The sequence below is a fragment of the Leptonychotes weddellii genome, chromosome 4, assembly GCF_054177405.1.
Source record: "Leptonychotes weddellii isolate Sample4059 chromosome 4, ASM5417740v2, whole genome shotgun sequence".
Lineage (NCBI taxonomy): Eukaryota > Metazoa > Chordata > Mammalia > Carnivora > Phocidae > Leptonychotes > Leptonychotes weddellii.
Window position 1 is genome coordinate 156,872,615 of NC_138372.1, and position 26,830 is coordinate 156,899,444.

Below are 26,830 nucleotides of genomic sequence, written 5' to 3' on the forward strand. Positions count from 1 at the left end.
AAACAGTTTCTGTAAAGAGACGGTCTAAATATTTTAGGCTTCGAGGGCCATTATGGTCTCTATCACAACTACTCAACTCTGCCATTCTAGCACAGAAGCAGCCATAGACAATACGTAAATGAATGAGTGTGGCTCTACTGCAATGAACTTCATTTACAAGCAGAAGTGGCAGCTAGATTTGCCTGTGGCCCGTAGTTTTCCCACCCCTGATCTAGACTCTCACCTTGGTGCCCTACTCTCCCCCATGACTAAGTAGCATCTACATACAACTGTTGACCCCCACACTTACATATGCAGTCTCAATTTCCCCTATGAATTCCAGATTTATGTGAACACACACACACACACACACACACACATCCCTAATCTATTTTCCCCCCAGTCTTCTCCCAGGCAGTTAATAGCACCACCTTTCACTCAATTACTATAGTCAGAAACCTGAGTCATCCCTTACTATTTCCTTTCCCTTAATTACCTGTCCCTTTCTAACTCATCAGCAGTCCTATCAGTTCACTCTCAAATATACATCTGGAATCCATCTCCTTCTCTTCATCTCCATGGCCGCCTAGTCTAAGCCCTCAACATTGCTAGCCTAACCTACTGCCAACACTCTCCTAAGTGGTCTCCTAGCTTATGCATTTGCACCCTCCAGTTTGTTCTCTAAAAGCAACCAAGTACTCTTCAAATTCCATTACTTCACTCTCATGTTTCAACCCAGGAACGGACTTCATACAGTTTACCTAGAAAGGCCCTGACTAATCTTGCTTTCTGCCTACCTGCCTATCTCATCTCATTCCGTGCTCCCCTTTGTTTTTAAGTTGCACTCATGTTTGCCTTCTGTCAATTCTGACACTGTGTCAAGTCTCTTCCTAACTCAGCATCTTGGTATTTGCTTTTCCTTCTCCTCAGAATGCTCTTCCTCCAACTCTCTGAATGACTGGCTTCTTCAATCCTTTATTTTCAGCTTAAACATCACCTACAAAAAGGCCTTCCCAGATCACCTTATCTAAAGAAAGTGTCATTCTGTTTATTCACCTAATAACACACACTATGAACAATTATCTTGCTTATTTACTCTATTGTTCATATCTTTCCTTTCTCAAAATGGTAAACTTTATGAGAGTATTTTGCCAAATTAATTCTCTGATATACCCCCAACACCTAGTACAACATCTATTATATGGTATATACAGTAACAAATATTTGCTAAATAAATAAATTTTCAAAGCTGGAAAGCTTTCCTATGAATAGTGTGTTACATATTTTAAAATAAAAATCTAACAACTCACTCAAAAAATTTAAGGAAAATTAAAATTAAAATTAGAAATTTATGGCGGGGGGGGCGCCTGGGTGGCTCAATTGGTTGAGCATCTGCCTTCAGCTCAGGTCGTGATCCCAGGGTCCTGGGATTGAGCTCCACCTCGGGCTCTCTGTTCAGCAGGGAGCCTGCTTTTCCCTCTCCCTCTGCTGCTCCCCCTGCTTATGCTCTCTCTCTTTCTCTCTCTCTCTCGTTCTGCCGAATAAATAAAATCTTTTTTTAAAAAACAGAAATTTATGTCAGAAGTCCCAAATACTAGTTTTCTGACTCTTCAAAAATTCTCACATATAAACATTTTAAGAGGTTTATAAACTTTTTTTGCATATTGATTTTACTTTGGCTTCTCTTATTTTTAAAGTAACAATGCCGGGCGCCTGGGTGGCTCAGTTGGTTAAGCGACTGCCTTCGGCTCAGGTCATGATCCTGGAGTCCCAGGATCGAGTCCCGCATCGGGCTCCCTGCTCAGCAGGGGGTCTGCTTCTCCCTCTGCCCTCTTCCCTCTTCCCTCTCGTGCTCTCTGTCTCTCATTCTCTCTCTCAAATAAATAAATAAAATCTTAAAAAAATAAATAAAAATAAAGTAACAATGCCATATTTGCTTTTCTATTTAATGTTATATATAGTACAAATATACAGAAGTTAGACTAAGGTATTTTAACCAGCACATGAGAGTGTTTTGAGCATTTGAGGTGCTACTTTTTTTCCCCAATGTGTGTTAAAAATCCCAAGTCTGAGTACCCAGAAAGGTGCAAGAAAAAAACTAAATTAAAAACTGCTCTGCCACACAGGTTGTAGGATCTTGGGCAAGCAACTCTGAGCCTCAGTTCTTAGTCTATAGAAAAAAAATAATAATTCCTTCTCTCTCTGAGAGAAATAAAATAATTACCTGAAAATTCACTTAGCTTAGTATGTCTGGCACATAGCAAATACTCCATAATTGCTAATTAATGGTAGTAAAGGTGACGTTAGCAACAGCAATAGTGGTAGTAATAGGATGTCTTCTATAAAATATAAGAACCCTTATACAATAGAAATTCAGAAGTTGTATTACAAAATACTAGACTGTTTTTAAAATTATAAATGTTTCTAATAACACAGTGTACTAAATAATCTACCCTAAAACTCAGAAAGAAAACAGAAAATGTAAACCAAGTAAGAGCACATTCTAATTTAAATTTCCCTGAAACTGGGGTGCCTGGGTGGCTCAGTCATTAAGCGTCTGCCTTTGGCTCAGGTCATGGTCTCAGGGTCCTGGGATCGAGCCCCGCATTGGGCTCCCTGCTCTGCAGGAAGCCTGCTTCTCCCTCTCCCACTCCCCCTGCTTGTGTTCCCTCTCTCGCTGTCTCTCTCTCTCTGTCGAAAAAAAAAAAAATTTCCCTGAAACTTTAAAAACAGTAAATGTCTCAGTTTAGTTAAGTTAAACTGTGCTTAAAACAATAATTCTTTGAACAGTCATATCCAGCCAGATGTTAGCAAAAAATACTCACAAGATCTTCAGTGTAAGATCTGAGGAGTCAAAAGAACAATAACAATGTAATAAATACAATTGGTTAGCAAGAGAACAGTGGTCTAATGACCTTTAAGTGTCTATCAGGAGTAAACCCCATTGGGAAACACAGGGGGATGAAAAAAAGAGAGAGAGAATGAAAGAGAAAGAAAAAAAAATAAAAAACACTATGGAAGAGTGACAAAGAGTAGACATTAGAAACAATAACAGAGATATCAAGAAGGAGACCTCCTTTCATAGTAGAAAAGAGTTTAACACAACCACAAGGGATGAATGAGAACAGAATTATCTGAGGGCACCAGGGAGCGGGAGGAGGGGCTTATAAGCCCCACACATTCACTACCACTATGACAGTCTAAAAAACATGCCAACTGAAATGGTACAGTGTTCTGGAGGCATTTGGTGTGATAACTAGTATGTCTACAAATAGAAGTAGCCCCAAAGAAAAGTATTAAAATATAGTATATAAAGATACTGGCATCTGGTAGAAGCTAAATTGTGCTCATTATACTTTTACTAAGGTAGAGAAAAATGCAATACGTTCAAATATGCCACTACCAACAGCCATCAAAGTAGAGCTTAAGGGAAATGACGTCTTGTTACTTGTAATGTCCTTTGCCTAGAAGAGTCTCTCATTTACCAGGTGATTTAGGACAACTAAGTTATTATATTTTAACATACAACTACTTTGTTCTTATGTGGTTGTTTTCATTAACTTAAAACAGATATAAACCTATGAGTCAAAGATAAGGCTAGAGTCCTATAAATCTACATACTAATTAATTCAGCTGAATTGAGCAAGATGTTAATAAAATCTGCACTCAGGGATTTAGCCCCTATTTGTTCCAGTTAGCTTTACACTATGATATGCCAAAGAAAACCAGACCAGAGTGTGGTTATGCAAACTCATCATTATTTTTAGAAAACCTGAAACAGAGATGCCTGGGTGGCTCAGTCATTTAAGTGTCTGCCTTTGGCTCAGGTCATGATCTTGGAGTCCTGGGATGGAGTCCCACATCAGGCTCCTTGCTTGGTGGGGAGCCTGCTTCTCCCTCTGCCTGCTGCTCCCCCTACTTGTGCGTGCACTCACTCACTCTTTCTTTCTCTCTTTCTGATAAATAAATAAATAAATAAATAAATAAATAAATAAATAAATAAATAAAATAAATCTTAAAAAAAAGAAAACCTGAAACAATCTTCACTAATAACGGTTCAATATTAGTCATCTCAACACACAAGATCATCCATTATCTTTAGTTCTACCTAACTTTCTGGATGAGCCTATAAATTGCAGACCTATTATTTCAATTTTCCTATACACAGATTTGTTCATAAAAATCTGCTTCTCATAATTGCTATAAAAAGTAAGCACTAAGTGACTACTGAGGTGGACAACACCAAATTAATTGCTGGTGAATGAAACTGAAGCAGTGTTGAACTTTTCTGAAGCCGGATTTTCTAAGCATGTAATATTTAGAACTTAGTCAAGAACTTAGAAGTGAAGAAGCAACACAATCAAGGAAACCAGTTATCATAGCACTCATTTATTTGATAGAGAAGTGAGGAATCTGATAGGGAGGACAGGTCTCTGTCTTTATCCAGAGACAAATAAATGAAAATAAAGCAATAAGATTGAAGTACAGAGAATATACTGATAATAGCAAGTATCAATGGATGAGAGAAGAGAAGGAGATAAGGCAGAGGACTGAAGAAGACATAGCCTTATAGCATTTCATATAAAGCAACGGCTCTCCACCAGGGCAATTTTGCTATACTCCTCCCCTTACCCCCAACCCAGAGTCTCCTCCAAGGAACATTTGGCAATGTCTGGAGACATGACTGGTTACACACTGAGGGTGAATAGGTGGGAGGGCACTATTGGCATTTAGTGGATAGAGGACAGGGATGTTGCTAAATATCCTGTGCGGAGGACTGCCCCCGCAACAAAGAATTATCCAGACCAAAATGTCAATATTGCTAAGGTTGAGAAATCTTGATACAGAAAAAGGAGTCCTAAACATCTCAAATATAAAAGGAATCACTGTACTAGCACTCAGTACAAGAACGAATGTTCAAAAGTCTTAAACACCTAGTATGTTAATGGTATGCATTAACAGAGAAAGAGATTCTAACAGAAATGATTTTTTAACATACTGGTATAAAGGAATAAACTACAATTATTAGGTATGGTTATCTACGTGGAATGCTCCTAATTTCCCTTCCTTGAATCAACACTGGTCTTAGTGATTTCCTTAACCAACAGCATGCACCAGAAATGACATTCTGGGAATTCCAAGACTAGGTCATAACAAGTCTGTGGGAGGCTAAAGAATGGCCCCCAAATATGCCCATATCCTAATCCTCTAACTTGTGAATACCTTATTTTACATGGCAGAAGAGATTTTGCAGGTGTCACTAAATTAAGGATTTTGAAAGAGATTATCCTGGGTTATCCAAGTGGACCCTAAATGTAATCATGTGAGGTGGATGCAAAAAGGTAAATGAAGGAGAGGATGATGTGACAACCAAGGTGGAAATCAGAATGATGTGGCCAGGAACCAAGGACTGCTGCAAGCTGGAAGAGACAAGGAACAGATTCTCCCCCGGAGCCTCCAGAAGGACTGAGTCTTGCTGACACTTTTATTTTGGCCCCTTAAGTCTCATTCTGGACTTCAGACCTCTAGAACTCTAAGACAATAAATCTGTGTTGTTTTAAGCCACGAAATTTGTGGTAACTTGTTATAGCAGCAACAGAAAACTAATACAAAATCTTACAGCTTCTACGTAGCCCTCTTGGAACTTTTTCTCTGTGAGTCCTGACCCATCTAAGTACTAGAGTCATCTCAAGAATGTGCTAGTGGGGTCAGGTGCATTTACTCTGGTCAACCATTCCAGATGAACCCAGCTTCTGGCCACCTCCACCAAAGTACCAGACGTGTGAGTAAAAACATCTGGGACCCTGTGACCAGCACATCTGCCAGCTGAAATTTATGAAGTGACCTCCACAGGTACCACATGAAACAGTAAGAATCATCCAGCCAAGCCCTGCCTATATTCCTGATCCACAAAATCATGAAATGTAATAGAACAGTTGTTTTAAGTCACACATGACTTTGAATATCAAGGCATACATGAGTGACGATCAGAGATTGTCAAATAGTACATATCCATTTTATAATGGAAGGAAAAAATCCTATTTGTGTTAGCTATTTTCTGCTGGCAGTAATCCCTAGTAATAAGACTACTCCACTATGCCAGTAACTCTAAAATATTCAGAATTAAGTTTGTTGGAATATACTGCTATAATTAGGTTCTTTCCATATTGGTAAAATAACTGATTGTAGCAAAGCTTCATTTAACTTACGTGGGCCCAATGATACAGAAGCTCTCAGCTTAAAAAAAAAAAAAAAAAGCGCGCAGCTTATTAGAGATCTCTTATTCTTCCTGACTCGATTCACACTTCATATCCTCATCCTGGTTCTTCCTCTCTCTCTTGCTGGGTCTAGTGTGAGTTACACTTTATTCCTCTTTTACTATTTCAACCAAGGCCCTGAAATATCTGTATTCACATATCTTAATTTGGAATATGAAATGTTTTTCTTGCTCTCTTTTTATTCTCTTTGAGCAAAAGCCACAATTTTCTCCAATTCATCCCAGAAACCAATAGCTTAACTGAGTTGCTACTTTCTCACATTACCATGGGCTGAGAAAAATGAGGATACTCTTGTTAAAGAGTCCAAGATCCCTAGTGAATCAGAACTCCATGAAAAGTCTTGTCTTTAAGTATTCTCAGTATCCACTTTAATATCAGATTTTAATCTTCCAGCCTTTCATTTTGCCAAAGGCCTCTTGTTGTATATGGCAAGTTTTCAAAATGAAACATCCTGCCTTAAATAAATAATCACAGAAGGTGAAAATTACAAGATTAAGTTTAGAATTATATGGTGTATCTATACAGATGTAGATAAATGGCAAAAAAAAAAGCAATTTAAAATGTACACAATTACCACTTTCACAGAGAAACAGAAAAAAATGCAAGCTGATTAAGATCTAACATTAATAGAAAAACTACTCTGTTCACCTCCATACATTTCTTATCTACTATATGTAAAAGAAATCTCATTTTAAAAATACCTAGAGTACACATTTAACCAAAATATTCCCTCAGAACCTCCCTTTTTCAAATCATATCCTTCATTGTGCCTCCCCCAAAGCCAGCTATTATCTCTCTGTGTAATTCTCCAATAAACATTAATTTTAATACTTTTAAGTAAGTGTGGAAGGTAGACTCCAACATGGCCCCCAATGATTTCTACCTCCTGGTATTTGCACCCTGTAAGGTACCCTCCTGCTATGTACCAGGACAAAAGAAATGGACTACGGCTCTTCTAAGATTGGGTTATAACATATGTGGCTTCCAGCTTAGGCGCTCACTCTCTCCTATCACTCATTCTGGGAGAAGCCAGCTACCATGTTGAGAACACTTAGGCAGCCATGTAGAGAGGCCCACATGGCAAGAAACAAGACTTCCAGCCAACAACCATGTGAGTGAGCCTTCTTGAAAATGAACCCTCCAGCCCCAGGCTAGATCTCAGCTGATGCAGCCCCAGCTAAAAGCTTGATTCAAACAACTCTGTGAAATACCCTGAGTCAGAAACATCCTATTAAGCCTGTACAAGATTCCTAATCCCCAGAAACTGAAATAAAACATGTTTGTTTTAAGCCACTATGTTTTAGGGTAATTTGTTATACAGCAATGTATAACTAATACAATAAGCATTGCCTATTCTTCAAAAACCAAACTCATGTTTTAAAAGTAAAAAAAAAAATTATAAATAGAAATAGTAATTGCAAAAATTGGGAGAAAAATTTGTTTTTAAAATCTTGGCTAAAATTGAAAGGCAACTGTAATGTCAATTTGCCAGTTCTACTTAAAAAAAAAATGAGCCAACAAAGTACTATCAGGAAAATATGGACTGTTTGTGGAAGAACAGAGATCAGGTTGAGTAGGTACACTGGGAACACAACATCAACTTTTTTAAAATTGGGAAGGAAATCACTTTGTAATTTAAAAATCACAATATCCTATTTAACTACAATAAGACATCCCACAAAGCTTGCCTTATCTATTTAGAATCTTGTCACAGCTTTACCTTGTCACAGACCATATCACATGCCTACTTTGATAAACACATAAGAAAGATAAGGGCAAATGTACCAAATTCCAACTAGATTTCACAGGCATATCAAAGCATAGATTTTTTTCCTGTGATGTTTCCACACCAAATCCAAAACACTTCTTTCACTCATACAAGCACACTTTCCAAGAATACGTAAGATTTCCTATAATACGAAACAGTCCTTTTAACATAACTTATTTAATGTGAAAATGCATTTAGTACCCATATATTTAGTACATGAGTTGGGTATTTAAAAATATCCAAAAAGCAACAATAAAAGAAAAACATTGGAGCTTTTCATTTATCTGATTGGGGGAAAAATGATTTCAGTGATCTCCATAGGAACTGTATGTACTGATATTGAACACAACAAGGAACATGAAGACTGTACTAAAAGTTAAAGCAGCAGCATCAATAAGTATCTTTTGAGTCAACGGGCAATAATTTAGTCATCAATACTGGCAAAAATAGTTGATTTAAACTCTCAAGTTCTTTAGCTTATGAATAGGAGATAAGCATTTGACTACCACATTGTTTCCTACTATATTTTCGCCAGTTTATCTTGAATAAAGAAGACAAATTACTAACTTCTCTCTCATATAACTTACACACTTATTAAGTTTAATTGATGCTAACTGATCTCCACTGACTGAAGTTAATAGGTCCTTTCCAAAATATTTAAAACCATGTCAAGGGGCGCCTGGGTGGTTCAGTCAGTGAAGCGTATGCCTTCAGCTCAGGTCATTATCCCAGGGTCCTGGGATAGAGCCCCGCACTGGGCTCCCTGCTCAGCGGGGAGCCTGCTTCTCCCTCTCCCACTCCCCCTGCTTGTGTTCCCTCTCTTGCTGTGTCTCTCTCTGTCAAATAAATAAATAAAATCTAAAAAAAAAAAAAAAAAAAAGTCAAATTTAAAATTATCTTCAGTGGAAAATGCAGCCTCTCTACTGCAATACTCCTGCCATGTGCTAAAACAATAAGGTATGAGGTAAAATTTATCCAGTTGTATCACAGGATGTGCTTTTCAAGAACTGTCATAAAATTATATTAATAGGGCCCTGCAAACTTGTAACAATGTTAATGCAGAAGAATTTCCAAGAAATTACTTAGACAAGGCCTAATGTATGTTCAAATAGTGTTGTCCATGGAGAAAACATTTCTAAAATTAATGTTACAGCATATATGACTGGCTATATTGTTTTCCCAGGAGCACATTTTCAGAACTGAGTATTTTAAAACCACAAAGTGAGTACAAACATACCTTACAAATATGATTATTGCTTCATATAACAGCATGATTACACACTTAATAACTGAACTGATTATGATGCTACATTTTTCCTTAAAAGCATTGTGCACAGACAATATCTGGAATATCCAGTACTATAAATTGGTCCACGATTCCCTGAACATAGAAAAAAAAAGCAGTGCAAAGGCAAAGCTAAGAAAAAGTTTCCGAAGAAGCAGTATAGATAAGTCACACTTACATGACCTTCCTTCATTCCTGTACATAGGCCAAAGAAACACTTTAAAGTGCCTCTGGCGAATCAAATGCCACGTTCCAATCAATGTACTCTAAACTTAGGAATCTATGGGATGTTTATGTACCTCTCAACTTTGGGGAGGGAGGTAAACTTTTTAAAAAATATCAAACACATTGGAATGTAATATAAAATAGCAATGAATCTTGTCTGTTTTATGTATTTTGTCGGTACTATTGTATTTAAACACAAAAATATTTTAAGGTGGAATTAATCACTTACTCCTTTCATCCTCTTGATTTTCTGAATTCTTAGCTTTTTCACCTGCACTCAAATTCAGACCTACAGCATTCTGCACTGGTTTTAAAAATATCCTATTTTAACATGTTAGCTTAAAAATAGCCTTGCTTTCACCGCTCCACATTACTTTAAAGCAGAAGTCTGCTTTTCATAGTAGAGCCAGATTCCCAGAAAAATACCTTCTTAATTACTTCATTCTTTCCACCTCTGGGGAAACAACAAAAACTGGAGTTTAACTTGTGCAGCGCCGAACCTACAGGGGCTTGCAAGTTATGTATCTGCTGTTGCTGGTTTGATCCATTCTTTCCATTTCCCAGGAAAATGTTTCCTTTGGCTGCTTAATTTAATACAACTACATGTGTGTGCAAACACACAGCTGAGAGCATCTCTGCCTTAGGAAGCAACACCCTTCTTTTGGACACCCATACATCTTGGTTTGATAACCTTTCAAGAAAGTTTCTTCCTGCATCTCGGGTTCGCGGCACTTTTCAAGCAGGCAAGGCATGCCACCTGCGTGGCCGCACGTTCACAAGAAAGCAGCAAGGGCTTAGGGGGACAGGAGGGTTGGGGAGGGGAGGCACACAACAAATCAAAGCACAATCAAAACAGTATCGGTTGACAATCTGGGCTGAAGCTCGGCTTCTAAGGCTGGGGAGGAACCAGCCAAGCGTCGGTCCGGGCTGCTGGCACGATCCGCGCCTGTCCTACCTGCCCTGGGGACACTCAGGAGGCGCGGAAGGTCCCCCCGCACACGCACACCAATCCCCGCCCCCGGGCCGGACGTCCCAGGCGCGAGGCCAGGCGGGCGAGGGGAGCCGGCGGCAGGGGTCCCGGGCCGAGGGGCGGGAGGGCTCCCGGGGCGCCGACGGGGGTGGGGACTCCGGGCCCCCAGGCTCGCCCCTCACGACCCCTTACCTTGGGCGATGGCAATGGACTCGAAGCGGTGCAGCTCCTTGAGCAGGCAGCTCCTCTCGGTGGAGTGCAGGCTGTAGATGAAGTCGCGCGCGCCCTGCGCCGTGTTCAGCGCCTCTATGGGCTCCTTCTTGGGGTGGGTGCCCAGCCCTCGGAAGCCGCCGGGGGCCGCGAGCGCCAGCAGCCCCCGCCCGCAGCAGCACCAGGACGGCGGGCGGGGCGCGGCGGCGGCGGCGGCGGCGGCGACCGGGCCCGGCCTCAGGCTGCGCGCGGTCCGGCTCCTCAGCAGCGGCAACAGCCGGGACATGGCGGGCTGAGGAGCGGGGACCCCCGCGGCAGTCCGGGAGGGCGATTTCTGGCAAGGCAGGGGGAAGAGGGAGGTAGGCTCAGCCGGACCCCGCCCCAATGTCCTCCTGACTGGCGGCAGAGGCGCCGGGCACCATGCACTCCCCGGGCCCGCGCGTCGATCGCCTCCTTTTCTGTCCCCCTTCCCTTCCGAAAGGCCCGCGGCGGCTCCGGTCCCTCCAACGAGAAAAACTTTCTGTGAGGCTGCGGGCCGGGAGAGGGCGGGTGGGCGGTGCGGGCGGGCGCCTCCCGGCTGAGGAGGGGCGGCGCGGGCGGGCGGGCGGCTAGGGTTGTCTCTGTCAGTTTGATCTTCCAGAGGGATGAGTCAGCCACGCACCGCCCTCCTTCGGCACCGCCCTCCCCTCCTGCCGGCTTTCCCACCCTCTTGCCTGCCCTCGTCGGCGCTCCGTAGGGCTCCCGCGCCCTCAAAGCGGACGCGCTCCAGGCCACAGCCGCCGCCGCTACCCCTAGCGGCTGTATAGGGGCTAACAGGGCGGGGCGAAGTGACGGGGCGGGGCCGCGCAAGCGCAGTCCGCGAGCTCCCCGGCCGTGCTCCCGGCAGACTTGGGAGCGTGCACAGGAGTCCCCACCCCCTCCGGTGCGTGATGGTGGAGGAACAGACGGCGCGTATCCCAGTGCTGGCGCCACCTTTAAGTCCAACGCAGGGAACGGGGAAAAACAGCTCTGGATTTCTTGCTCGGCGGTAGTGCCGCTACCACCGCTGCGCCCTAGCGCCAGGCCTAAACCTGGAGCTTGTTCCGAGCGGTGCTCCAGCGTGCGGCGCCCCCTCGCCCGGCACCGGCCTCACCACCGCTCGGAACCTCACGGCGGAGCGGCGGGGGGGCGGGTCCTGCTCAGGCTTTTGGGGATTGGAGCGCCCACCGTGGCTTCGGCCAGGCACTCCGGTCTTTGAGGCACCTGCCCTGGGAGCTCCAAAGGGAGGGCGAGGCCAGGGGTTTGAGACTGAGGCCTTGACACCAAAAATCCGCTTCCTCGTTCTGATGCCAGCAGGTTGCAGACCGTTAATGCTGGAGCAAGAATATCACAGATCTTTTCGGGCTGTTTGCCAAGGTTTGTTTTTAGTTTTTGTTTTTCTCTTTGCCAAGGAGAAAAGAATTTTGCGATTCTCAATGTTTCCACGTGTCCAGATCCTAGACCTCTTTCAGGGCCAAGCTCGACGGTCTCCTACTCCAACCTTTCCTTTATCTCCTCCTAAGGAAGATCTCCCCTTTATCTGAACCTAATGACACTTAGGCTTCCTGCCTTAGAGAGTAGATCCACTTAGAGAGTAAATCTGCTCAAGCGCAATCAAGATCGAAATCTTACCCAAGGGTCTTATCCGCTGCTGCACCAGCCCAAGACCTGGTATGTGGTAAATGCGCTATAATCATGTAAGTGCAATATATAAATGTGAGTCGGGGGAGGAATGTTACCACTAAATCATTCTATTGCTCTAACTCAGCGGTTCTCAAAGTGTGGTTCCCGGACAGCAGAGCTTGTTAAGCATGACAATTGGCCTACTCTGCTCTAGACCCCTTGAATCAGAAACTGGAGTTTGGGCCCACTCATCTGTGTTTTAACAAGCCCTCAAGTTAATACTGATGCACACAAAAGTTTGAGAACCACTGCTCTAACTTAACCATGAAAAGCATTTTTTAAAAAATTTCAAGGCAGCCTCTTTGTGTAATAATGGCAATTAAGAATGTGCTCTGTGAGGGGTGCCTGGCTGGCTCAGTTAGAAGAGCATGTGACTCCTGATCTTGGGGTGGTGAGTTGAAGCCCCAACTTGGGTGTAGAGACTATTTAAAAAAAATGTGCTCTGTGGTAAATGAAGTTGGGTGTAAAGACTTGTGTCTTTCTTGTTTTTGAAACCCTCTACATCCCCAGAGTAGAATCCTCTGCAGAGTTATTTTAGTCTCAAATTCTTCTCTCCTATATCTCTTACCCGCAAGGGATTCTGACTCATTGAGCTTGGGGCAGGGCCTGGGAAGTGAGGTTTGGAAAAGCTATTCACTAAGAACCCATTCCTAACAGTCTTTAGGACACCAGTTTTGTGGGTGGACTCCAGAAACAGATGGCTGACAGTTTGACAACTGGCTCAACCATTTTCTAAGTGTGTTAGTGGTAGATTATTAGAATAGTGGTTCCAATGAATCATGGCTTATCGTATCCATTCCTTTGTGTAGACCTGTCCCACATTGACTGTGGGCTTGGCTGTGTGACCTGCTTTAGCTGATAAGTGGGACATCACAACCCTGATCTAAGTGCTTGCTCGTTGGGACTTGTTGTAATGTGTTTGCTGGATGATTTATGATTATTCAAGTCTGCTATAGAAAATAAGAATCTAAAATGTAGACATAATTTGCTTATGAGACATTAAACCTGGGATAAATGGATACGTGTTGATCTTAGATAAAAAGGATGGAACAAATGAAAGTGCTACTTTAGATAGAAAGAGATAGACCAAGTGAACTTTAAATATTAGTAAGGTAGAGATTATACTACCTCTAGACACAACTATGTCATCCCTATATTGACCACCTACTAGTGACACGCATTATAGTCTCATTGTGGCCTCGTGTAGTCTGTACAAGAAAAGCAGATAAACCCCAAGAGACACACTTGCTCCTTCATCTCTGACAGAACAGATATGTGTTGGTTCCAGGCCCTCCTCTCTTACTTTCCTCTGTGGTCCTTCAAACCACACCATCTGCAGAGAAGACTGCACAGCAGGGAGGTTAAGACATATGAACATTGCATAAAACAAAATTCAGATACTGTGGTCTTCCACCTTGCTGTCCTAAGCTGGTTTATCTATCCATCTCTTTCCCCTTGCTAGGCAGCTCATTGTTAGAGTCTCTTATAAGATGTCAATCAGATGTCAGCTAACTGCAGCTACTGGCTGGATGCCCAAGATGGCACATTCATGTGGCTGAGGATTGATGAGGATTGACACTAATGTGGCTGAGGATTGATGCTGGCTAGTGGCTAGCTGCATGCTCAGCTGGGACTGTGAACCAGTGTACCTTCATTCAGCCCCTCCAGGAAGGCAGAACTTCTCCTTTGCTGGCTGGCTTCCCTCAAAGTGGGTGTCTGAAAACAACCAGGCCCATGGCCTTTTCTGACATAGCCTAAGAAGTCATGCAGAGGGGCACCGCTGTGTTGTAGTCGGTTAAGCATCCATCACTTGGTTTCAGCTCAGGTCTGATCTCAGGTTGGTGAGATCAAGCCCTGTGTCAGGCTCCACACTAGGTGGGGAGTCTGCTTGAGTTTCTCTCTCCCTCTGCCCCTCCCCCCTGCATGCACGTGCACGCTCTCTCTCTCAAATAAATAAATAAATCTTAAAAAAAAAAAAAAAGTCATGCAGCATCATTTCTCCTGTATTCAACTAGCTACCAGCAAGCTACTAAAGCCAGCCAAGATTCAAGAGAATTCAATGGGAACAATGCCAAAGAATTTGGGAACATGTTCTAAAGCTGCCACATAAACAGTGTGATTCAGGTGTCTTCATTTGGTTTATAAGCCCATTTGTCCTGTGACCTATGGTAGAGTCTGTGTGGTGGTGTACTTGGAGCCTGCCATTGCATCAAGGTAATTCTCCACATGACATTTGCCCTTTGGAATTCAGCTGCCATACATAGAACTCCGGAGTATCCTGCTAGAAAGACCACATGGAGGAGGAGGCAACAGCCAGTAACCCCAGCTAACTACCAGGCACATGTATGGGGCCATCTTGGACCATCCAGTCCCAATCAAGACCCAGATGACAGCATTGCAAAGAGGTAAAGTCATTAGCTCTGGAGCCAGACTTCCTGGGTTTGGGTCCTCACTCCTCCATTTACCAGCTCTATAACCTTGAGCTGATAACTTAATCTTTCACGGACGCTCATCTGATGGAATAAAGGCATGTTGTTAAATTTGCTCATCTGTTAAGTGGAAATAAGGCATCTGCTTTATAGGGCTATAGTGAAACTAAATGAATTAATACATGTAAAGCATTTCAAACAATACCTAGAACATGGTGAGTGCTCGATAAGTATTAGCTCTCATTATCCAAATTCCTGTGAACCTCTCACACCTCTAGGATTATGTCTTTGGACCCTAATTTGAGAAATACCTACCTAGCTATCTGTCGTTTAATACACACTTAATGTGTACTAATTGGATCCCTTATCCATTCCTTTTCTCTGAACATTTGAATATCCTAAATCTGAGTAAATGGAGGAGATGGGGAGAGAGGAGGGCTTGGGGTCTGTGTATAGAGCTATGGAGAAATACAGGATAAGGCAGGCGCATGTGGGTGGCAAGAGGAAGGTCCTGAGGAAATTGTGAGGCTGCTGAAGAGAGTGCCAGCAGGTTGGAGAAGGTTACAGAAGAGGGAGAGCAGGAGGGCCTGGATTCAGCCTAGCCTGCCCTTCACTTTTAAAGATGACAGACATCATGCCTCAGTTAATAATCACAATCTCCTCCTCATGAAAAGCTGCTGCTGAATCAACAGTCCACAGTAGATTACATCATGCAAATACCTTCCAGAGTTCCTGCCATCTCTCTTGCTGGCAGGGCACAAGGCTGTTTGCTGTGTACATGTTCTGATATGTTATACACCCAGCTATTCCTATCCATTTTTAAATTCCTGAATGGTTGTTTTATTTAGTGGGACCTTTAATCATTTATTCTGCCCACATTTTTGTAGTTCCCTTTTGGCACTTCTCATCCCTCAGTTTCCCACCTTAGGATTCTGACCCCTGGAACTCCCTAGCGCCATCAGAATTATGGCACGTGGATTGCTGCTTCACAATGAAAAGCACGAAAGGCAATTAGAAAAATTAAAGAAGACTTAACGGAGAGAAATACCAATTAAAGTTTGGTAAACGCAAAGTATATGATGTCTGTTCTCTCTGAATTAATCTATAAATTCAGCACGATGTCAATCAAAATCCCAGCGGGGTTTGTGTCTCTGTATGTGTGTGTACGAAATTGTTAAACTGATAGTAAAATTTACATTGAAATGCAAATGGAGGCCATACAGAAATTGCATGGGTCCCCCCGAGTTCAAATCCTAACTCTAACTCATCTACTAACTGTATCAGTTGGACAAGTTGTTTATCATTCTAAGTCTTGGTTTTGAGTTTCTTGTTATTTCTTAAAATCTACCCTAAGAATCATGAGGATGAAATGAGATAATATATTTAAAGCACATGGCATATTACCTAACATGTAGTAGGTGCTCAACAAATGATAGGCAGTATTAAAAGGCAGTAAGATTTAAAAAATAGTGTTAACAGTAAAACAGTGTATCAGAGGCCCATGTAACGTTAGAGCTAAAAGAAAGAGAATCCAATTGGATCTCTATTTTCTCAACATGCCTGTATCAGTGTTTCTCAGCGTTCCAACTCCTTGCAATCTAGCTGTCCAGTTTCCAAAGGACAAAGCTGGAGATATAAATGTGGGAACCATCAGCATCCAGATATCATTTAAAGCTATAGAACTGGCCAAGTTCCCATTGGGGTAAAGACGGAGATGAGGAGAGGGTCTGGGGCTTACCTGGGACTCTTCACCCGTGAGAGACTGGAAGAGGCAGAAGAGCCAGCAGGGTAGGAGGAAAACCAGAGGATGGTGGTGTTCAGATCATTAGATGCCTAGAACAATGTTCACTTGGTATAATACTGGTCATTATTATTCTTGGGATATTGGATGATTTTTTTTTTTTTTTTTACTCCTTTGCACTTGTATCTGTTACTTGAATTGTTTATGGTAAATGTATATAATTTGTTTTTAAAAACAAAACTTTTATTAAAGAAAGGAACTACAGAACACCTGAGAAATGCAAAATAAACCCTGAAGGGACAATCTCTCTTTCGGATCCTTTGCATTCCTCTACACCAGTCATTTAATACTACCTCTCGTCATCTAATGATCTCACCTACATATTGGAAAGTGCCCATCACAGGTCAAGAAATAGTATCTTATGGAAGCAAGGTAGAAAATGTAAGGGAGGGGCTATCAGTTGGCACACAAAACTCCTATGCTTAATTTCATATTCCATGAAGCTCATATTTATCTGTCCTTAAGCATACCTATGGGCAACAAGACTGACTGTCCCACACCCACCATAAAAAGTGCCCCTGCACACCAAATACACACACATACATGCATGCACACACACACACCTATTTGTCTCTTTCAGGGCAAAATTTTATAACATTTTTTCCTTTCCAGGTCTCCCATCGTGTTTGAGGTTGGGGAGGAATATTGATCAAAGCAAATATAAGCAGTATGGCTTGAAATGCCTTCTTTGCAAACTTTAAACTCGAGTTCTTAGTGAGGCTTCAAATATTTAGATGCTGAAAGTACTATTTTTTGAAAAATGACTCTATATGTGAACCCAGCAGGGAGGTCAGTGGAAGGATTGTGAATGTTCCTGTTTGTTTTGGGAAGAAAATGAGACATTGATTCAGACTTTTCTTGAACATCTTTTCAAAGAGACTTATCAAATCATCCCCAGACTCTATCTGAATTCAACATATATTGACATCACCAAATTAGGTACTGAAAGTATGAAAATAAAAATGTACTTTGTTTAAGGCCAGATTCTCTATTTACAATTTAATATTTTCAATGCTATAAATTACTACTGTTCAACAGTATCCAATTCTCAGGGCCAGAGAGGATTATTCTTTCCTATGCCCTTGAAGCTAGGGGTAGCCGTGTGACTTGCTTTGGCCAATGAATGGAAACCTGACATATTTTACCTCCAAATACAGGTACTTAATTGCCTGTGCTCGACTAGGCAGTTCTTCCCTCTCCTAATGCGGTGAGATTCACAACATGTGCTGAAATGAAGTCCTATGAAACTGATGATGCTGGGAGTAGGGAGCCTGTATAGGAGAAGAGCTGCCCTGGAGAGTTGCCCCAATCCATAGCAGACTTTGCATGACAGAGATAGAAGCTTTTTTGTGTTAAGTCCATGTGATCGAGGGATTCCTTTTTATTGCAGCAAAAGCTCCAGTATCATGACTAATATAGCTCTTCTTTGGCTCTTTCTCTTACCTTTATAAAGTTGAATGCCTTCCTTCACTCCTGCTATTTTTCTAAAGGGAGGGCCTGTTTTGGCTCCAGTGTGTTTGTTTTTCCTGAGTAGGATATAGGGAGACAGGGTCCTCTTTTCCTCTTGTTTCTGAGTTTTATGTGAGTCTGGCACCACACACAGATTTGGGAGTCGACAGCATGAAGGAAGTGGTTTAAACCCATGTAAGCAGATAAAGTTGGGTATAGCAAATGTGTGACTGAAAACATAAGAGGACAGAGACTCGGGGAACAAAAACAGTTAAGGGATAAGCAGTGGAAGAAGAAATAACCAAGGAAAGAAGGTGAGATAATGTGACAAAAGGAAAAAAATCTGGCCACAGAAAACAAAGGATGATAAAGTTTCTAGAATGAGTGGTCTAGAGTTTCAAATGCAGCAGCAAAGTAAAGCAAATCAAAGACAAGGAAGTACTTTTTAGAAATGGTGAGTTGAACACGTATAATTATGACCCCTTTATAATAAAAGTGCTCTAAACTGAATGTAAATGAGTTAAAAAAAAAAAAAAGTCATACCCTTGTAAGCATGGAGTTAATAGGAGAAGAGGAAGAGCGGACAGCATTACAGAAATACAAGATGGAGAGCAGATGGAGGAGTGTTAATTAACCCAATGGATCAGAGAAAGGTGAAAACTAAGCTAAAATGGAGCAACCCACAAGAAGGTTAATTTGAGCAGTAGTCTCAAAAAAGTACCGGAATTGGAGTCACCAGGTACCTCTGAAGGTTGAGATATAACTGAACTAAAAACATAAGATCTAGGTGAAAATTTTTAAAGGTGTGTTCAGAAAGCCAGATCCCCTTCTACATCCTATATAGCTGGGAGAATGCCACTTCTGACTCCAGCAGGAATCCAGAAGTTTACTAGTGGAGAGACACTGGGCTTAAGGGCACTAGAAACACCTGAGGGCAAGGGAGGTACAACTCAAGAGATTAAGTGAATACCACAGTCTGACTGATGGGTCCCCCTTGTCACTCTTCTGCTCTGCTTCCAGGAGAGTTTGGTAGCCATACTATTGGAGGATTCCTCTTTTTTTTTTTTTTTTTAAGATTTTATTTATTTATTTGAGAGAGAGAATGAGAGAAGAGAGCATAAGAGGGGGGAGGGTCAGAGGGAGAAGCAGACTCCCTGCTGAGCAGGGAGCCCAATGCGGGACTCGATCCAGGGACCCCAGGATCATGACCTGAGCTGAAGGCAGTCGCTTAACCCACTGAGCCACCCAGGCGCCCTGGAGGATTCCTCTTTGAGTGCCCAATAAAATAGCTCAGCCAGACCACCCGGCAGTGAAACCACCAATTAACCAGCTCTGCCAGTCTGCCAATTACAGTTTCTAAACAGCTTTTTGTTGTTTCTCTCTTAAATACAAAATATGAGCCAAGAATTTAAAATCACAGGTTGGTTGAAGAAAGCCTTCAAGACAGAAAAAAAATAGCTAGCATAAAAATATATAAATAAATAGATAGCATAAAAATAGATAGATAGATAGATAGATAGATAGATAGATAGATAGATAGATAGATAGATAGATAGATAGGCGTCTGGGGCACCTGGGTGGCTCAATCAGTTAAGTGTCTGCCTTCAGTTCAGGTCATGATCCCAGGATCCTGGGATTAAGCCCCGCATCGGGCTCCCTGCTCAGCGGGGAACCTGCTTGTCGCTCTCTCTCTTTCTCAATAAATAAAATCTTTAAAAAAAAAAAAAAGGCATCTGCCTGGCTCAGTCAGTAGAGCATGCAACTCTTGATCTCGTGAGTTCAAGCCCCACATGGAGCGTAGAGATTACTTAAAAAAAAAAAAAAGGACAAAAAAAAATGGATCTCAGAGGACGTAGGGAGCAAAATAAAACTTGAAAATTCCCAATACTAATATATTTACAGAATGAGGGGAGATACCGCATCTATGGAAAAAAATGGGATTCTGTAAAAGTAGGAATAGCCAGAAAACAGTATTTCTTGAAATTTGAAATATGATAGTCAAAATGAAAAATGTAGCAAAAAGATTGGGAGATAATATTGAGAAACATTTCTTTAAAAGCAGATAATAGATAATAGATAAAATAGAAGATAAATGACAAAATTAAAGAATCAGGTCAGGAGGTGCAAAAAAGTGGAAGACAACACAGTTTGAAAATGTAAGAGAGAAAATTGTCAAATGTCTGAAGGAGAACTCCCAAAAGTGAAAGTCGTTTGTTCCCAGATCGAGAGAGTTCACTGAGGGACCAGAACACTAGATGAAAAAAGACACACTTTAAAGTATGTCATCACACTTTGTTGTCATCAGATCACTAGGGACCAAAAAAAGATCTTAAAAGTTTCCAGCAGCAAAGTCAAGAAGTGTCAAGGGAAGTTCAGTAAAAAGGATCCCATTTCAAATATAGTTTGTACTGTAATAGCGTTGTGTGGAGACAGATGGCGGCTACACTTGTGGTCACAGCATAACGTATAGAATCACTATGTTTTACACCTAAAACTAACGTAACATTGTGTGTCTATACTCACAATGACTATATAACTCATTTGCATATACAGCTCTACAAAGTTTTGTTTTGTTTTTTTTTTAAAAAAAGGATCCCATTTCAGAACCGTTTCAGGCGTCTCAACACTAATGCTGGAAGCCAGAAGACAAATGGAACATAATAGCTTTGAAATTCCAAAGAAAATTATTTCCAATCTAGAATTCTATATTGAGCAATCCAACGTGAAGGTGGATTATAACCTTTTTAAACATTGAAGTCTCAAAATATGTATGTCCCATACATCATATCAGGAAAAACTGGAAGATGTGCTCCCCTCTCACTCTTTAGAGTGTTTTCTGTATCTTCACTTAATAAACTTCTATCACTTTACTCAAAAAAAAACAAAACAAAAACTGGAAGATGTGCTCCATCAAATAGAAGGAATAAAGCAGGAGATCCAGGAGATGGGAAGTTGCAGGACAGCTGGTCTAAAGAACAACCAGTCGACAGGGGAGCAAGGCGATGGAAGGCTTTGGGAGGTGTACCTCTAACAAAGAGATGGAATTTATGGATTTTTCTGATGTTTTTGAAATATTGAAAGAATTACACTTCTAGTGTTAGCTAGCTAGTCAGTTAGTTTAAATAGATGGAAGGTGTGCTGCATGATTTGTGTTTTAATGAGCTCTGCATCCAATACTTCGGACCCACGTGTATAAACCATATGTCCTGTTTGTTTATGCATAGTTTTAGGCGTCAAAACATCCTTTTTGTGCTTTTAATTATTAAAATGGTTTCTGGCTATTATTTCATAACCTGTCCCCAGAATTTCGTGCCTTCAACACCCATTCCTCCTGTTGTATTTCCTTTGTACACCTTCGAAACTCAAACTTAGAGTTTGAACCATCTTTGACCTCTTTCACTTCAAAAATGTCTTTGCTAAATGCCACACATTCTATTAAATGTGACATTTTTTCATATTTTTTTTAAAGATTTTTAAAATTTATTTAACAGAGATAGAGAGCACAAGTAGGCAGAGCGGCAGACAGAGGTAGAGGGAGAAACAGGCTCTCCACCGAGGGGGGAGCCCAATGCAGGGCTCGATCCCAGGACCCTGGGATCATGACCTGAGCCGAAGGCAGCCGCTTAACCGACTGAGCCACCCAGGTGCCCCTCATGTATTTTTTTTAAGTAATCTCTATGCCCAATGTGGGGCTCAAACTCATGACCTTGAGATCAAGAGTCACATGCTCTACCAACTAAATAGGCCAGGTACCCCTATCCATTAAATGTTTTTAATTTTTATTCCCATTTTTCCATCCTGGCTGGCTCTGATAGAGTTTAAGCTATCAGTATTTGTTGACTGTCTTTATGCACTCTCTTTATGCTTCTAAACTATATCTCCAATAGCTCCCCTTACTAACTTATGGTCTTTATGGTCTTATTAAAAACTGCTTTTCTAGCCGCATCTCTTACTCCTTTCCCTTTCTTGAGCCAAACATGACTCCCTTGGTACTCTCTAAGATTTCCAGTCTTCATGCTGGTGTTTACATTGTCACCTGTTTACAGCACGTTCACACTCAGTATCTCTACATGTCCACAAACTTTCCCATTCTACCGGGTCCAGCTCAAATGCCTTCTCATTCCTGGGGTAGCTCTTCAAGATGTTTTCATAGAAGATATGACGTCTTTTTCTGAACTCCCTCATCACTGTCTCTGAACCTTCTTGTGTTCTAGTGCATGGCAGGAGTGGGGGGCTAGTTGGTGGGGTAGGCCTCACTTATAAACAACTTGAAGGAAGCTTCCCTGTTTAATTCATTTTTGTTTTCCCTTAGCAGCTAGCATAGTATCCTGTACATTCAATACATTTTTTGAATTTTAAAACTAAATAGCCAACCAATATTATTTCCTGCTTTATTGAGGTACAATTGGCATACAAGAAACTGCATATAATTCATGTATATCATTTGGTAAGTTTGGACGTATGTGTATATACTTCTTATACCATCACCAAAGTCAAGGTAATAAACATATCCATCACTTTCAAAAGTTTCCTTGTATCCCTTTGTTTTGGGTTTAGTTTGGTTTGGGTTTTTTGGTAAGAATACAACATGACATACACCTTCTTAAATTTTAAGCACATAATTCCTTATTGTTAACTGTCGTCACTGTGTTATACATCAGATCTCTGGAATTTACTCATCTTGTATAACTGTAACTATATACACTCAACAGCTCCTCTATTCCTCTCCCTCCCCACCCCTGGTAACCACCATTCTACCAATCAATATTTGATTTTATGATATATTGCCATTTGAATGGCAAAAAAAGAGCAGTAACCTTAGGGAACTATCATTATAATAAGACTAAGTTACTTTGCCCCAAGTCCCAGCAAGATAGGAAAATACTATATGATTGTTAAGGAAAAGATAGAGGGTGCATGGACTGAAAAGTCCTATTAAAGTTGAGGAGCTGTAACCCAATATTGTATCCATTATATAAATAGAACAGAGGTATTGGAGTCAGACTAACCTGAACTAATATCTTGCCTCAGCCCCTTACCAGCTGCAAATCCTTGGACCAATTAACCTCTTTGCCCCTCAGTGTTCTTCTTGCAAAATTTAGACAATAATGATACTTACCTACCAAAGCTGTTTGTGTAATTAAACAAGATAATCTACATGAAGAGTTTTGCAGAATGCCTGGAATACATCATATACACTCCGTAAATGATAACTTCTCTTTTATTATCAGTGGTGAGAGCTGTGTTAATCAGTTGCCAAGAGCACTAGATTTGGAACCAGAGAGAGCTGGAGGTTCTTCTTATTAAAAAATGATGAGAAAACACTTCCAAACTCATTTTATTAGGCCAACATTAAGCTCATACCAAAGCAAGGTAGGGTCAATACAAGAAAAGAAAATTACAGGCCAATATCCTTGATGAACGTAGATGCAAAAATTCTCAACAGACATTAGCAAGCCATATTCAACAGCACTTTAAAAGGATCAGACCCCATATCAAGTGAGGTTTATTCTTGGAATGCAAGGATAGTTCAATATATGCAAATCAATAAACATGATACACCACATTAACAAAATGGAGGATTAAAAACCATATAATAATATGAATAGATACAGAAAAGGCACTTGACAAAAGTAAATATCCTTTAATGATACAGACTCAACAAATTAGGTATAGAAGGAATGTACCTCAACATAATAAAGGCGATATATGACAAGCCCACAGATAACAAACTCAACAGTGAAAAGCTGAAAGCTTTTGGTTTAAGATGAGGAAAAGACAAGAATGCCCACCCTCACCACTCCTATTCAACATAATACTGGAGTCTTAGAGCAATTAGGCAAGGAAAAGAAATAAAGACATGCAAACTGGAATGGAAGAAGTTAAGTTGTCTGTTTGCAGATATGCTCTTATATATAGAAAATCCTAAAGACTTCACCAAAAAGCTGTTGGAACTAATAAACAAATTCAATAAAGTTACAGGAAACAAAATCAATATACAAAAATTAGTTGTGTTTCTATACACTAAGAATGAACTATTTGAAAAAGAAATTAAGAAAACAATCCCAATTACAATAGCATTGAAAACACAATAAAATATTTAGGGATAAATTTAAATAAGGAGGGGAAGGATCTATATAATAAAAACTACAAGATGTTGATGAAGAAATTGAAGAAGACACAAATAAATGGAAGATATATCATGTTCATGGGTCAGAGAATTAATATTGTTAAAATGTCCATACTACCCAAAGCCATTTATAGATTCAATGTAATGGCTATCAAAATTCCAATAGTGTTTTTCACAAAATTAGAAAAAAAATCCTAAAATTCATACGGAACCACAAGAGATTCTGAATAGCCAAAGCAATCTTGAGCAAAAAGAACAAAGCTGGAGGCATCACTCTTCCTGGTTTAAAACTATATTCCAGAGATTTAGTAATCAAAACAGTATGGTACTGGCATAAAAACAGACATGTAGATCAATGGAACAAAATAGCGAGCCCAGAAATAAGCCCACATATATAGAATAAGCTAATCTGTGACAAAGGTGCCAAGTATACACAGTGGAAGAAAAGTATAGTCTCTTCAATAAATGATGTTGGGAAACTAGATATCCACATGCAAAAGGAAGAGGATACACTTATAACATACACAAAAATAAATTCAAAGAGATCAAAGACTTAAATGTAAGACCTGAAACCATAAAACTCCTAGAAGAAAAGATAAGGATAAGCTTCTTGACATTGGTCTTGGCAATGATTTTTTTTTTTTTTTGACATGACACCTAAGTACAGGCAACAAAAGCAAAAATAAACAAGTGGGACTACATCAAACTTAAAAGCTTCTGCACAGCAAAGGAAACTCAACAAAATGAAAGGGCAATCTACAGAGTGGTAGAAAATACTTGCAAACTGTATAACTGATAAGGGGCTAATATCCCAAGTATATAAGGAACTCCATAACTCAATCACAAAAACAAAAATAACTTGAGAGCGTTCTGGGGAATGAACTTAAGTGACCATCAACTTAATATAGACTGCTAAATGCTTAAGATGTTATATACAAACCTAATGGTAGCCACAAATCAAAAACCAGTACAGATATGCAAAAAATAAAGAGAAAGGAATCCAAGTATATCACTAAAAAAAACCCAGCAAACCATGAGAGAAGAGAGGAAGAAAGGAACAGAGAAGAACTACAAAAACAACCATAAAACAAGTAACAAAATGGCAATAAGTACATACCTATCAATAGTTATTTTGAATGTAAATTGACTCAGCACTTCAATCAAAAGACATAGGGTGATATAATGGATAAAAAAGAAAGACCTCTCAGGGCGCCTGGGTGGCACAGACAGTTAAGCATCCAACTCGGTTTTATTCTGGTCATGATCTCAGGGTCCTGGGATCAAGACCCATGTGGGGCTCAGTGCAGAGTGTGCTTGAGATTTTCCCTCCCTCTCCCTCTGCGCCCCCCCAATGCTTTCTCTCTCTCTAAAATAAATAAATAAATCTTAAAAAAAAAAAAGACCCATCTATATGCTGCCTACAAAAGACTCAGACCTAAAAACACAGCATGCAGATTGAAAGTGAAGGGATGGAAAAGCATTTATCATGCAAATGGAAGTGAAAAGAAAGCTGGGGTAGCAATGTTTATGTTGGACTAAATAGACTTTGAAACAAAGGCCGGGGGTGCCTGGGTGGCTCAGTCAGTTAAGCGTCTGCCTTCAGCTCAGGTCATGATCCCAGGATCCTGGGATCCAGTCCCATGTCAGGCTCCCTGCTCAATGGTGAGTCAGCTTCTCCCTCTGCCTCTTCCCCCACTCGTTCTCTCAATATTTCTCTCTCTCTCGCTCTCGCTCTCTCAAATAAACAAAATCTTTTTTTAAAAAAAGGCTGTAACTAAAGACAAAGAAAGATATAATCATAAAGGGAATAATCCAACAAGAAGATATAATAATTGTAAATATTTATGTTCCAAACATGGGAGTACCCAAATACATAAAGCAGCTAATAATAAATATAAAAGAAGTAATCAATAGTAATACAATAATAGTAGACTTTAACACCCCACTTACATCAATGGATAGATCATTCAAACAGAAAATCAACAGAGACAGTGGCTTTGAATGACACATTGGACCAGATAGATCTAATATATAGAACATTCCATCCTAAAACAGAACATTCCATCCTAAAACAACAGATTCTTTTCAAGTGCACATGGAACATTCTTTTCAAGTGCACATGGAACATTCTCCAGAACAGATCACATATTAGGCCACAAAACAAGTCTCAACAAATTCAAAAAGATTGAAGTCATACAATGCATCTTTTCTGACCACAACACTATGCAACTAGAAATCAACCACAAGAAAAAGTCTGGAAATAGCCCGAAACTTGGAGGTTAAATAACGTGCTACTAAACAATGAATGGATCAACCAAGAAATCCCAAAAAGGAAATCCAAAAATACATGGAGACAAATGAAAATGAAAACACAGTGGTCCAAAATTGGGGGGATGCAGCAAAAGCTGTTCTAAATGGGAAGTTTAGAGCAATACAGGTCTACCTCAAGAAGCAAGAAAAAATCTCAAACAACCTAACCTTACACCTAAAAGAGCAGGAAAAAGAAGAATAAACAAAACCTAAAACTAGTAGAAGGAAATAAATAGGGGCGCCTGGGTGGCTCAGTCGTTAAGTGTCTGCCTTCGGCTCAGGTCATGATCCCAGG

General features: G+C 40.6%; 1 protein-coding gene and 1 long non-coding RNA gene across 10 annotated transcripts in view; one reads left to right on the top strand and one right to left on the bottom strand.

The window, feature by feature from the left end:
• TMEM65 (transmembrane protein 65) overlaps nt 1-11,310 on the bottom strand; it is a 121,089-nt gene extending 109,779 nt beyond the window's left edge. For 2 of the 7 annotated variants that reach the window (XM_081816518.1, XM_081816517.1), the window contains exon 1: nt 10,698-11,310. In XM_081816518.1, coding sequence (XP_081672644.1) covers nt 10,698-11,001 — 304 coding nt within the window. In that variant the 5' untranslated portion in view covers nt 11,002-11,310. The remainder of the gene's footprint in view (nt 1-10,697) is intronic. The other 5 variants (XM_081816519.1, XM_081816516.1, XM_031037878.2 and 2 more) reach the window with 5 other exon arrangements.
• A 306-nt stretch (nt 11,311-11,616) lies between these two features.
• The window catches only part of LOC102741009 (uncharacterized), a 54,824-nt gene continuing 39,610 nt past the window's right edge, over nt 11,617-26,830 (top strand). The window contains exons 1-3 of one of the 3 annotated variants that reach the window (XR_434575.3): nt 11,637-12,110; nt 14,668-14,821; nt 15,774-19,158. This is a non-coding gene — a long non-coding RNA (uncharacterized LOC102741009). Of the gene's footprint in view, nt 12,111-14,667; nt 14,822-15,773; nt 19,159-26,830 lie in introns of those variants that run through there. The other 2 variants (XR_014144382.1, XR_014144383.1) reach the window with 2 other exon arrangements.